Here is a 12,393-nt window from a genome sequence, read left to right as displayed (position 1 = left end):
GCAATGCGATTTCCTGTTTCTCCCCCCGCCCACGCCACAAAGCATGCACCTCTCTTCTCTTGGCGGTCAGAGGCGGTAACGCGCTTGCGGCGTGCCGCCCTGGGCGCGCATTCTGAGAAGATCACGCGACCACCATCATGACCATGGTCACGCAAACGCGGAATCCGGGGACAGGTGTATTTGGTGGAACACCGCTGTTTTCTCCGTGCAGGCGGCGGCGGCGGCGGCGGCGAGGAGGGAGCAGGAGGCAGTCTGGCCCCTCCCCTCGGTGACCTTTCCACCAGGCGAGGCCAAAGACAGATGGGGAGAGAAGAGGGCAAAGAGGGTGGGAGTGGAGGGGGAAAAAAAATGGCATATCGAAGTGTCTCCCACACAGCCGTGTCCTCTTCTTGTGGCCCCTTGTTCGGCGGGGCTGGGGCAAGGGGGCAGTGCGGCATCATGGCGCGCACCGCGCATGGGCGCGGTGGCCTGCCTTTCATGCGTTGCCCGCGCCTGGGGCGCACATGGCCGCCGGGTCGACCCAGCGGTCGAACTCCTCGCCGGTGACATAGCCCCCCTCGATGGCCACGGCGCGCAGGGTGCCGCCGGTCTCGAAGGCACGATACGCGATGGCGGCGGCCTTCTCGTAGCCAATGTGCGGCGCCAGGGCGGTCACCAGCATCAGGGAGTTGTTGAGGTGCTCGCGAATGCGCGTCTCGTTCGCGGTGATACCTGGAGGTGTGTGTGTGTGCGTGTGTAAGGGAGGGAAGGGGGGGAGACATGGAGAGAGAGAGCAAGCAAAGGGGGAGCAGGAGTGCCCCCATGCCAGGAAGAGGCCACGCATGGGGCCCATGCAGGCCACCAAGGACAACCAGGGCACAGGCAAGGGGAATGGGCAGGAGGGAGAAGGCATGGTGGGCTCTCTTCGGAAAGGGGAAGAGAGAGAGAGAGAGAGAGAGAGAGAGAGGGAGACAGCCAGCTGCCCACAGCACGCACCCTCAACGCAATGCACCCGGAAGGACCGCATGCTGTCGGCCAGCAGGCGCGTGGACTCCAGAACGTTGCGCAGGATCAGCGGCTTGTACACATTCAGCTCCATGTGGCCGTTCATGGCGCCGATGGCCACGGCCGCGTCATTGCCCAGAACCTGCGCGCACACCATGGTCAGGGCCTCGCACTGGGTGGGGTTCACCTTGCCCGGCATGATGGACGACCCGGGCTCATTGGCCGGCAGGTTGAGCTCCCCCAGGCCGGACCGCGGCCCGGATCCCAGCAGGCGAATGTCATTGGCGATCTTGGTCAGGGCCACGGCCAGCGTCCGCAGGCCGCCCCCGTGCAGGGCCGACAGGGCCTCATGCCCGGACAGGGCGGCAAACTTGTTGGGGGCGCTCACAAATGGCAGCCCGGTCTCGGCGGCGATGGCCGCCGCGGCGCCCTCTGCAAAGCCAACCGGCGCATTGAGCCCCGTCCCGACGGCCGTCCCGCCGATGGCCAGCGCCAGCACCCCGGTCAGGTTCACCTCGATCGCGTGCAGGGCCTGCTCCAGCTGCGAGGCAAACGAGCTGAACGCCTGGCCCATGGTCAAAGGGGTGGCATCCTGCAGGTGGGTGCGGCCGATCTTGATGATGTGCTGGAAGGCTGGGCCGGCAAAAGCAGGGGGCGGGGAGAGGGAGGTGAGCATAGGGGGCCGGCGAGATCATCATCATCGTCAGCAGAGCAACAGCAGCGACAACAGCAGCAGCAGCGGTAACAGCAGCAGCAGCGGCAACAGCAGCAGCAGCAGCAGCGGCAGCAGCGGCAGCAGCAGCGGCAGCAGCAGCAGCAGCAGCGGCAACAGCAGCAGCAGCAGCGGCAACAGCAGCAGCAGCGGCAACAACAACAGCAGCAGCAGCAGCAGCAGCAGCGGCAACAGCATCACACGCATGACCCACACATATGCACGCGTACCTTCGACCTTCTGCTGGATGGCCGCCAGCAGCAGGCGCACCTCGGGCAGGAGCTTGTGATGGACCTGCTCGGCCACGGCAATGTGCATGGCCGTCGGGAAGGTGTCGTTGGAGGACTGGCTCATGTTGACTGAGGGTGCCGAGGGGAGGGGACGTTGCGTCCGGGAAGCCGCGACAAGGGCAGTCAGCAAACAGCGGCCCCCGGACCAAGGTGAGGTGACATGCTGCGCGCACCGTGGTCATTCGGGTGGACCGGCTTCTTGGAGCCAAGCACACCGCCGGCCGCCTCGATGGCTCGGTTGGAAATCACCTCGTTGGTGTTCATGTTGGTCTGGGTCCCGGAGCCGGTTTGCCAGATCTTCAGCGGGAAGTGCGAGTCCAGCTGCCCGGAGATCACCTCGTCGGCCGCCGCAATGATCAGGTCCGCCAGATTCTGCGGCAGCAGGCCGAGCTTGGCGTTGGTGATGGCCGTCGACTGCAAAGCCAGGGGGGGAAAAGGGCGAAAGGGGCCGGGGCCGAGGACCGGCACAGGGTCAATATGAGGGCACATGCTGGCCGAGCATCGGGCGGCGAAGTACGAACCTTCTTCAGGATGCCCAGCGCACGAATCATCTCTGCGGCAAAGGACAAACAAAGGTCAGTATCCGGCAGGAGGCCCCCCCCGCTGGCGCATGCGTGCGTGCGTGCGTGCGTGTGTGTGTGTGTGTGTGTGTGTGTGTGTGTGTGTGTGTGTGTGTGTGCGCTTGCCCGTGTCGCGGTGCGCACCCCGTGGGAAGACATCGTTGCCGATGGCGAAGTTGTCCAGCGACCGCTGGGTCTGGGCGCCCCAATACCGGTCCGCGGGAACGGCAATCTGGGGACCGCCGGCGGGACGGCGAGCGAGGGACATGGGCACAAGCGAAGGCGAGAGCGGTCACCGGGGTTAGCCTTCAGCCGGCGACAAGGGGGCATGCAAGCAAAGCGCGGCGATGGATTCGCACCGAGCCCATGGTGTCGGACTCCTGGCGCGTGGCCCCGGGAGCCACGCCCGGAACGGCGAGCTGGGGCACGGGGAACCCTGTGAGCGGGCTACCAGTCGGATGATGGGGGGCACTGTGCGACGTCATGGCGAGGTATGTATATGGATGTGTCTATGTCGATGCGTAGGGACACAAAGGGAGGCGAGCGAAAGTGGCAGGGAGGGGGAGTGGAAAGGGGTTGCCCCCCTTCCGCCCGGGCGGCCACCTTCCCACCATCGTGCCTCTTGAGCCCGGGGCGCATGTGTGGGCTCGGGCACCGGAGACGGTGCGAGTGGGAGAGGCGCGCGGGGAGGGACGCGCGCGTGCTAGATGCTAAGATGGCCTCCTGCGCCACCGCCGTTGCCCCCGGATTGGGGCGGCCGAGGACATCAGGTAATCCTTCTCCGGGCGAACAGGGTTCAGCTCGTGTCGCCCCCCCCCCCCCTCCCCCCCCCTCCCGCCCCCATCCAGCCCGCCCCATCGCCAGAGGGGCATGATGGGCCCCGCGCCGATCCGTCGCCGCGCAGTGGGCACGGCTGGTGGAGCGCGCCCGGGCCAGATCGAGCTCCCTCTGGGCCGGGTGCTCCCGCTGGCCCAGTCCGGCCTGTCCAGTGTCATTTGCATATGGCTTCCGCCCGGCCGGCCCCTCTCGTGGCCTTCCTTCCAGCACCGTCCGGTGGGGGACACGCCGGGGGTTGGGCGATCAGCACGTTGCGCTGGCTGCCCCGCGCCGGCGCGGGGCTCTAACACCACAATGACTTCAACCGGTTCCCCCACAGGCCGCGTTGGCCGGGGCAGCCTGCCCAGGATAACTTGGGTCGGCCGGCTGGCGCCTGCGCCAGGCCACTTGCCCGGTGTCCGCGAGTCAGGTCGCCGCGCGGCGGCGGCGCACAGGCAGGACGCCCCCAAAGGCCCCATGAGGCGGCACCTCGCGCAGGGGGTATCACACGACACGGGGTCACGCCCAAGGGGGTCACATCACGCCTGACCCCTTTTACAGATGGAGCCGGATGATTGGCCCTGGGGGGGAAAAAAATAAAACACCTTGCGAGGAGCCGCCTTCCGGGGGGGGGGGGGCGCGCGTTCGCGCACATTGCGGCACATTCACACATCCGCGCGCCGAGTATCCCCGGGGCCCGCTCCACGGGGGGCGCCCCGGCGACGGATGTTCCCAGGGCCGTCGAAGTGTTTGGGTGTTGTTCGTTTCGCCGTTCGCGCTCGAGAGGCGAGCCCGGCCTCGGGGAGGAGGCGACCGGGCGACCGGCGTCAAGCCGCGGGGTCCGATGCGTCCTGACATTCGCGTCGGAGGGGGACCGGCGTCGGGCCGACTCGGTGACGCCTCGCCCGGGCCATCGTCCCCCCAGTGGCCTCTCCGGTGGGAGATCCGCCAAGGGGAGAGGGGGGTGATCTCCCAGAGTCCAGGGGCATCCCCCCTCCCCCCTGAGACCACTGGTCCCTAGCGGCGGCGGTGGCGGCGGCGCCCGGCGGCCTCGCCCGACGAGAGTGGGGAGTCGGTCCTGCCTGGCGGCGGGCCCTGGCGCGTCCGCACAGGGGCGCCGGCAAAAAGGGCGCCGACCAGCCCGGCCCGGGCCCGGCCCCAGGCCGCCATTCCCCACCTACTCTTCCTTCCCTCCTCCTCCGCCCCCTCCCCCGCACTTTTCCCCTTTTTCCTCCTCCCCACCCCCCTCCCGCGCGCGCGCCTGGCCGCAAAGCACATCCACCCACCCCGGCGGGATCCATCTGAGGAAAAGCGAGATGTCGTTGACAATGTCGCCCTTCGGCGGCGCGAGGCGCCTGCTGTCCCTGAGCGTGCTCCTTGTCCTGGGCATGCTGGCCCTGCTGGCCCTGCAGGCCGACGTCGCCCAGGCCAAGGGAGCAGATTACTATGCGCTGCTTGGCGTGAGCCGTGGTTCCTCGGCCGCCGACATCAAGAAGGGTGCGTTTGCTTGTGGTGGGCCTGGCACGCGTGCGGGTCCTGGAGCCGGCGCGCGCCCGCAGGCCGGCCCGGAGGAGCCCCGCATCCATGGCTGCCCGGCCCTGTATTCCGCTCGCCCCGCTCCCCGTCCGCATGCTGATTCCCGCCCCGCTCCCTGTCCGCCCTTCGCACCGTGTCCAGCCTTCCGCGCCAAGTCCCGCGAGTACCACCCGGATAAGAACCCCGGCGATCGCGCCGCCGCCGAGCTATACATGCAAATTAATGCCGGTATGTGGCGGCAATCCTCCCCCTGCCCCTTTCCCGCCCCTCCTCACGGCGTCAGCTAATCCCTTCCTCCCCCCCCCCCCCCCCCCCCCCCCCCCCCCCCCCCCCCCCCCCCCCCCCCCCCCCCCAACGCCCCCCCCCCCCCCCCCGCCCCCCAAACCCCCCCCCCCCCCCCCCCCCCCTCCCCGCCCCTAGCCTACGAGATCCTCAACGACCCCGAAAAGAAGGCCGTCTACGACCAGTACGGCGAGGAGGGCCTCACCAAGATGCAGCAGCAGCAGCAGCAGGGCGGCGGTGGCGATGGCATGTGGGATCCGTTCGGCTTCTTCGGCGGCATGTTCGGTCACAACCAGGGCCATGGGCACGCCCATGGGGCCCGCGGTGGCATCCCCAAGGGCCCGGACTCCTACATTGAGGTGCCAGTCAGCCTGGCGGACATCTTCTCCGGCCGGGAGATCCCGCTGTTGCTGAACCAGCAGCACGCCTGCCCCAAGTGCTCCGGCACCGGGGCCAAGTCCCCGGAGCATGTGGGCGAATGCAAGGTCTGCAAGGGCCAGGGCTCCACCGTTGGCCAGGAGCAAGTGGCCCCGGGGATGTTCATCCAGCGCCGGCAAACGTGTCGTTCATGCGCCGGCCGCGGCCGCGTCATCACCCAAACCTGTGCCGCGTGCGGCGGCAAGCGCGTTGAGCGCGGCGAGCGTCGCATCGTTCTGACTGTCGAGCCCGGCGTGCCGGACGGGCACATGGTGGTGCGTTTGGCTGCCTCCCCCCTCCCCCTCCAGCCGTTCTCCCACATGAGTGTCCTTCTTCTTCTTCCTCTTCCTCCTCCTCTTTCTGATGTGCCTCACACAGGCAGCTTCTGACACACACACACACACACACACTCATCCCTCCCCCCTCCCAATGCCCCGGCATACGCAGACCTTCGACTCGCAGGCCGACTTCCACCCCGATCACATGCCCGGTAGCCTGCTCATCAAGCTATCCACCGAGCCGCATCCCCTCTTCGAGCGGCCCATCAAGAAGGCCCCCCACCTGCTGATGAATGTGGAGCTGACCCTGCGCGAGGCGCTCCTCGGCTTCGACAAGGAGTTCACCCACCTGGATGGCAGTAAGTTCAAGGTCTCCCGGCAGCCGGCCGGCCCCGGGGCCACCGTCGCCCCGGTCCAGCACAATGAGCGCATGCGCCTGCCGGGGCTCGGTCTGCCGGTGCACGAGGGTGGTGCTTCGGAGCGCGGCTTCCTGGAGGTGGTCTTCACCGTGGCCCTGCCGAAGAAGCCGGTCGCCAGCAAGGAGGCCGCCGAGCAGCTGGCCAAGGCCTTCGATGCCGCTGGCTTCTAGGCCACCTGCTCGCCTGCCATCTTTCTCCCTTTCCCGGCCCGTCCCCCCTGCAGGGGATGTCACACAGGCTGGGGCCCCTGCCGCCCCAGCTGTGTCCCAGCCAGCAGCATAGATCCCCCTCCCCCATTTCACAATAACACTCTCCCCTCTCTCCATGTCCAGCCGTGAGTCTCCCTCTCTCCCACCCCCACGTCCCGCTTCCCCCGTCGGCGCATATATGTCCCAAGCCCCCCGTCTCTTCATTACGTTCCCCCCCCCCCCCCCCGGCGCCCCCCTCCCCCCTCCCTCCGGCCCCCCCCCCCCCCAGCCGCATTTTCCCCCCCCCCCCCTCTCTCTCTCTCCCCCGGGCTGCTGTCGCCCCCCCCCCCCTGCCTCCGGATGGCTCCGTGCCGGCTGTCCCCCCCCCCCCCCCCCCCCCGTATGCGCGAGGGACAACTCGTCTTGCAACACATATTTATTTTTACACGTGAGGTGCGCGCGCGCCCTCACACAGGAGGACAGCAGAGGGGGCCGTACATGCGCGCGACATCGAGAGGGCGAGATGGAGAGGGGAAAAAAGGGTGGCAGAGGGGGGGCAATCCCCTCCCACAACGCGGCACCGAGACACACACAAGGCGCACGGCCCTCTTGTCGTCTGCCACAGCGTGGAGGGACGTCCCGTCTCTTTGTTGTCTTTCGACCCCCTCTCTCTCGCTCATTCTCCCAAGAGGGAGAGAGGGAAGAGGGGGGGGGGGATGGAGGAGGGAGGTCCGCCACATCTCGGGGGCACACAGCACCCCTCCCCACCGCTCCCCTGCTCATCTTCCGCGTCTTTCTCCCCGGGCCGAGGTACTCCCCTGGTGCCACACAAAAAAGCACATTCACGGTGCATCGCACGCACACGCGCCGAATGTCTCTCCCTCTCGCCCCCCCACATTCCGCACACACATGACCCCCCGCGCGGCTCTGCCGCTCTCTCCCCCTTGGTAGAGGGGGGAAAGCACAGGCGCAGGGAGAGGGAGATGCGGGAGGGGGGGGGGGAGAGGCGCATGCACGCGACAGGGTCGCACACGGACACACGTGTGGTCCCCCGTGTGCACTTCTCCACATAGCCACGCGCACATGGCGCGGGGCGCGCCCCGCACACATGCGCCCTTATCTCACATCCAGAGGGGGGGGGGGCTACAGCAGCCGCCGTGGCGGCGCGCGGCTCCGGCACGAACACACCAAGCCGGCTCTCCCCCGCCTGCACCACACTCAATGGTGATCATCATGCGAGAAGGGGTGGCTGCGGACCTGCTCCAGAAGAGCCTCACGCAGGGCCTGGCCCTCGGCCGACATCTGGGGATGGTGCTGGCCGCCGCCGCCGCCGCCGCCGCCGCCATGGTCACCGGTCATGGTGTCATAGTGGTCGTAGGACCTCCCTCCACGGGCGGCGGCATAGTGCTGCTGGCCGCCGCTGCCGCCGCGCATGGACGACGAGCCGCCGGTCTGCTGGTGCCGCGAGGTGCCGGATGGGGAGAACTCATAGCGCTGGTTCATCATGCTCGAGGAGGAGGCGGAGCCCCCCTGGTGGTAGGAGTCGGCCAAGTGGGCGCTGCCGCTGGTGGTGCGGCGGGAGCCGTGGGAGCGCGAAGCGCCGCCCGACCGCGAGGAGGACCAATTGTTGGTCTGCTGCTGCTGGTACTGGTGGTGGTGGTGCATGCTGCCGCCATCGAAGCTGGCCGGCGCGGCGCTGGAGTCCACGATCACGGTGTTAGTCATGATCGGGCTCTCCCCGCTGGCGGTGCCTTGGAGCTTGAAGTCGCGACCGGCGGCCGGGCCGGCGCCCATGCGGGCGGCCGATCCCTTGCCACCGTGCTGCGCCTTGCCGGCTCCGCCAGCGTGGGACTGGTGGTGGTGCTGCGACATGTGCTGGGACTCGTACTCCTCAAAGGCGCCACCGGCCATCATGTGCGAGGACGACTGCTGCTGCTGCTTAAGGGTGTTGTGCAGTGATGGGACTCCACCAGAAGCAGAACTGGTGCCCTTAGAGGAAGTGAGCCCATCACGCGCGACTTTTCCCTGGCCGTTGCGGCTGGAACGGGTGTTGGAGGAACCGGCGGGGCGCTGCTTGCCGCCGCGGATGCCGCCGGAGCCGGCGGCCGAGGAGCCGCCCATGTGTTCGGCATCCTCATCGCGCTGCTCGGCCGCCATGACCATCATGACGATGTTCTCGCGCGAGGAGTCCTCATGACGCCCGGCGCCGGTGCTGGCATGGATGTACTCGTCGTGCGTGAAGTGCGCGCCGGACTCCGGGTCGAAGGCCTTGGTCTCGTTGAAGACCGACATGACATTGCCGCTGTCCGACCGGGCGGCCATGCGCGTGGAGGACAGGGTGGCCCCGGTGTTGGAGTGCTGCTGCTCGAACTGGATGACCCCGGTGATGTCGTCATCGTCATCGGAGAAGTCGCCCATCTCCAGCACCTCGTCGAGGTCCTCGTCGGAGAACTCCTCCACCTGGTAGCGCGGGTGGTGGGCATAGTGGTTGCCGGTGGCGCCGGCCCCGGAGCCGGTGCTGGCCGACCGGCTGTGCAGGTGCATGTTGTCCATGTCCTTGGACAGGTCCCGGCGGCGGGACATGCTCCCGGAGGAGCTGCCCGCGTGGCGGCGCCCATGCAGGCTACCGCCGCTGATGCTGATGTTGTCCACCATCAGGGTGGGGTCCCCGCCGACGATCATCTCCCCGGCCGGGCGCCCGTGCATCGAGCCCCCGCGGTGGAGTTGGTGCTGGTGGTGGTGGTGCTGCTGCTCATGGGCGCTGGTGCCGCTCATGCTGCTGGTAGACCGGGTCACGCGGCGCCCGGCACCGATGGGCTTCTGGTAGTGCACCGGGATGATCTCCCCCCCGGCCGAGTGGATGGAGTGGTGCTCATGCTGGTGGTGCTTGTGGCCGCCATGGTGGTGGTGGTGACGGTGGTGGTGGTGGCCGCCGGCCGGGGTGGCCATGGACGCCTGCTCGCCCGACACGCCGCCATACTTGGCCGTGGCCCCGTACGGCGACAGGGGAATGTGCGCCGGGGCGTCGGTCACCGCGCTGTGCACGCGCATGGTCGGGTGCCCGGGGATGGTGTTGCTGGTGCTGTAGGTGTCACCGTGGGCCGGGCGCATGCCGGAGTGGCCGGCCGACATGGGGATCGACCCGGCCGCCATGTGCCGGTCGAAGGTCGGCGACAGGGGCGGCTCCATGCCATGGTGCGAGTGGTGGTGCGAGTGGTGGTGCGGGTGGTGGTGCGGGTGGTGGTGCGGGTGGTGGCCCATCCGGCCGCCGCGAGCCGAGGTGGGAGCACTGCCGCCGGCCAGCATGGATGCATGGCCGATCCCCTCGTAGGTGATGCCGGCGGAGTTCGGATCGCCGGCCATCATGCCGGCGGTGGTGCCCGGGATGCTGGCAAACGGCACGGTCGGCGAGTAGGGCGCCGGCGGCGGCATGATGCCATGCTTGTCCACCATGTCGCTGGTGGAGGTCCGACGGCCGCTGCTGGAGGAGGAGGAGCCGTAGCTACCGCCGGAGGAGGAGCTCGACCGGCGGAAGGCCCGCGGCGAGCTGCTGCCCTCGCCGGAGTTCGGGTCGACATTCGGGTTGCGGAAGTAGTGCCGGCTCCGGTGCAGGAACCGACGGCGGTCGCTGCTGCCCATGCCGGCGCCCAGCGGCTCGCTCAGGGCCAAGTGGGCAGCCGGGTCCGGCAGGTGGTACACCGAGCTGTGGGGGACGCCATATTGCGGGCAAGCCCGATCGGCGCAGGGCATCCCCTCGAAGGAGGCCAGCGGGCGCAGCGGCGACGTCGGGCCATCCAGAGCATAGACATAGCTGTTGTTGGATGGCATCTGCAGCTGGTAGGGGGCCGTCTGCGAGGCGGCCGTCAGGCGGATGCGCGTCTCCGGCGGCATCTGGGCCAGGGGCCGGTACATGCGCGGCCCGCGGACATCCGGGTCGTCCAGGGTCGGCAGCGCATCGTCCAGGATGTGCGCGGCGAAGGCATACGCATCGCGCAGGGTCTCCACAAAGATGCGGGTCGACTCGATTTCCTCGCCCTCGCGCATGTTAATCCGGAGCATGGTGTCCTGGAGCACGCGCAGCGACTGCTCATAGCGATTGCGCGCGGTGATCATGCTGGTCTCGGCGTCCAGGTCGTGGCGGCGGCCGTTCAGGTGGTTCTGGGCCGACTCGAACTCCGACCGGCGGTCGTCCAGCTTGCGGCGCTCGTGCTCGAACAGGCGGACATCCTCATCCAGCACCTTGACCAGGGGCCGGACAAAGCGCTCGCGAATGATGGACTCCTGCTCGGCCATCACATGGCCGACGCGCTCCATGGCCGCACCGGCCTTGATCAGGGTGTTGCCGTAGTTGGAGTCCTCCGGCAGCTCGCAGCCGCAGTTGATCATCATCCGGCCCAGCAGGGTGGGGCCCGGCTGGTTGGACAGGTCCGGCAGGGCATTGGACCGGTAGCGCTGCGACTGGAGGAAGTTCCGGACCTCCTCATTGAGCTTGCCCAGGACAACCTGCTTGCGCTCAGTCATCTGGCCGAGGGGGAGGGGTGGGGGACATTGAATGGATGTCAGTGCGCAGAAACGCCATATCCCGTAGGGTGAGGCGCGCCAGCCACAGGTGGCACGGGCGAGGGCCAGCCCCGAGGTGTCGCCAGGCCAGAGGCCCAAGAGTGCATGGGTGGTGGGGGAAAGGGTGCCCTGCCTGCCGCGGTCCCCGTCTCGGCTGCGCACCGGCCGCCAGCCGGTATGTGCCGCATCTCGAGGCGAGGCGGGCACAGCGGGGGCATGCGGCGAGAAAGGAAGGGGCACGCACCATCTCCAGGGCCTGGAACTCGATGGTTGGGGCCGTGTTGGGATGAGAAGAGTAGGGCTTACCGGCCTTGCGGTAGCCCCACTGGAGGCGGACGCGTCGTGTGAAGCGTTGGCGGCCCGGAGCGCGAGCGCGAGCGCGAGCGAGAGCAGGCCGCAAATAGCCACAGCAGCAGCAGCAGCAGCAGCAGCAGCAGCAGCAGCAGCAACAGCAGCAGCAACAGCAGGCGGGGAAGGCCGGATACACGGGCACGGTTAACATGGATGCACATTCACCATATCTCGGGCTGGGTGGCGGGCGCCTCTGTGGACTAAAAAGCCAGCAAGATGAGGACCCTGCGCGAGACGCACCTTCTTGACCTTCTCCTTGAAGCTCATGGTGTCTGCTTCAATCCGGTCAAGGGATCACACAGGGGAGAGGGAGGCCACAGGCTGTGTCTGTGGACGTGTGGGGGGAAAACGGAGGGGGAGGTGGGGGAGAGGAGATCCTGCCAACCTGGGGGATCTGCACATGGGCGGGGGGCCATTCATCCACGGGAAATGTGCGGCCGATGGGCAAGAGTGTTAGTGGACAATTGTCCAGGCACGGGACGGAGGGAGAAAGTGTGGAAGGATGCGCGGGGAGGGGGCTGATTGCTCTTTGCCCACAACAAGATGGGGCCCTCTCTCCCGCGGGTTGGCCTAGCCCGAGGAGGGGCGCAGGGGGGAGGGCGGGGGAGAAGCACATCCTGTGCCGGCTGCAGGGTCACAGGGCAAGGATGTCTTGCGTGTGTGCATGCACGGGCGGCCTCGCGCACAAGGCGCGGCTGCGGTGTGCCAAAACAAAAGGGGCGAGGGAGGGGAAAGGGGAGGGACGGGGGAGCAGCACACAAGAGGCGCGTGTGGGGGATACCTGGAAAACAGCAAGGGGTGGCGAGGGGAGCAATCTGGCGAGCTGAGGTACCTCCCGCTGGCTGACGAGGTGCTCTTATATTCCTGCCCCCCGCATGGGTCTGGTCTCAGATGCGGTTGCCCGCGGCTCCCCCGGGGGCGCGAGTGTGCTTCCCTCTGCGGGTTAACCTACCCCCCCCCCCCCCCCCCCCCCCCCCCCCCCCCCCCCCCCCCCCCCCCC

At 68.2% G+C, this 12,393-nt stretch overlaps 3 protein-coding genes across 5 annotated transcripts; 1 reads left to right on the top strand and 2 right to left on the bottom strand.

Annotated features, from left to right (window-relative positions):
• Nucleotides 1-475: 475 nt before the first annotated feature.
• H696_05510 (fumarate hydratase, class II) lies at nucleotides 476-3,122 on the bottom strand (the record flags this gene model as incomplete). The annotated part of the gene is made up of 7 exons (XM_009499336.1): nucleotides 2,906-3,122; nucleotides 2,691-2,778; nucleotides 2,508-2,539; nucleotides 2,160-2,400; nucleotides 1,927-2,055; nucleotides 976-1,617; nucleotides 476-711 (listed from the first exon to the last, which is right to left on the bottom strand). The coding sequence occupies exons 1-7, from the start codon at nucleotides 3,029-3,031 to the stop codon at nucleotides 476-478; spliced, it is 1,494 nt and encodes a 497-aa protein (XP_009497611.1). The 5' UTR covers nucleotides 3,032-3,122.
• Nucleotides 3,123-4,482: 1,360 nt separating this feature from the next.
• On the top strand, nucleotides 4,483-6,619 carry H696_05509 (hypothetical protein). The gene is made up of 4 exons (XM_009499335.1): nucleotides 4,483-4,859; nucleotides 5,040-5,126; nucleotides 5,319-5,872; nucleotides 6,045-6,619. Exons 1-4 carry the CDS (start codon nucleotides 4,679-4,681, stop codon nucleotides 6,462-6,464), a joined length of 1,242 nt encoding a protein of 413 aa, XP_009497610.1. The 5' UTR covers nucleotides 4,483-4,678; the 3' UTR covers nucleotides 6,465-6,619.
• Nucleotides 6,620-6,900: 281 nt separating this feature from the next.
• H696_05508 (hypothetical protein) lies at nucleotides 6,901-12,200 on the bottom strand. Of its 3 annotated transcripts, none has more exons than XM_009499332.1 (4): nucleotides 12,175-12,200; nucleotides 11,634-11,787; nucleotides 11,287-11,367; nucleotides 6,901-11,003 (listed from the first exon to the last, which is right to left on the bottom strand). In XM_009499332.1, the coding sequence occupies exons 2-4, from the start codon at nucleotides 11,658-11,660 to the stop codon at nucleotides 7,701-7,703; spliced, it is 3,411 nt and encodes a 1,136-aa protein (XP_009497607.1). In that variant the 5' UTR covers nucleotides 11,661-11,787; nucleotides 12,175-12,200; the 3' UTR covers nucleotides 6,901-7,700. The 3 variants fall into 3 exon arrangements, with proteins under 3 accessions (XP_009497607.1, XP_009497608.1, XP_009497609.1); XM_009499333.1 differs by lacking the exon at nucleotides 12,175-12,200 and having other exon boundaries at nucleotides 6,901-8,178; nucleotides 8,371-11,003; nucleotides 11,634-11,660; XM_009499334.1 differs by lacking the exons at nucleotides 11,634-11,787; nucleotides 12,175-12,200 and having other exon boundaries at nucleotides 11,287-11,392.
• Between the last annotated feature and the right edge of the window lie 193 nt (nucleotides 12,201-12,393).

This window comes from Fonticula alba (genome assembly GCF_000388065.1).
Source record: "Fonticula alba strain ATCC 38817 unplaced genomic scaffold supercont2.11, whole genome shotgun sequence".
Classification (NCBI taxonomy): Eukaryota; order Rotosphaerida; family Fonticulaceae; genus Fonticula; species Fonticula alba.
The sequence above is the reverse complement of the archived record's forward strand: the minus strand, read 5'-3'. Positions and strand labels throughout refer to the sequence as shown.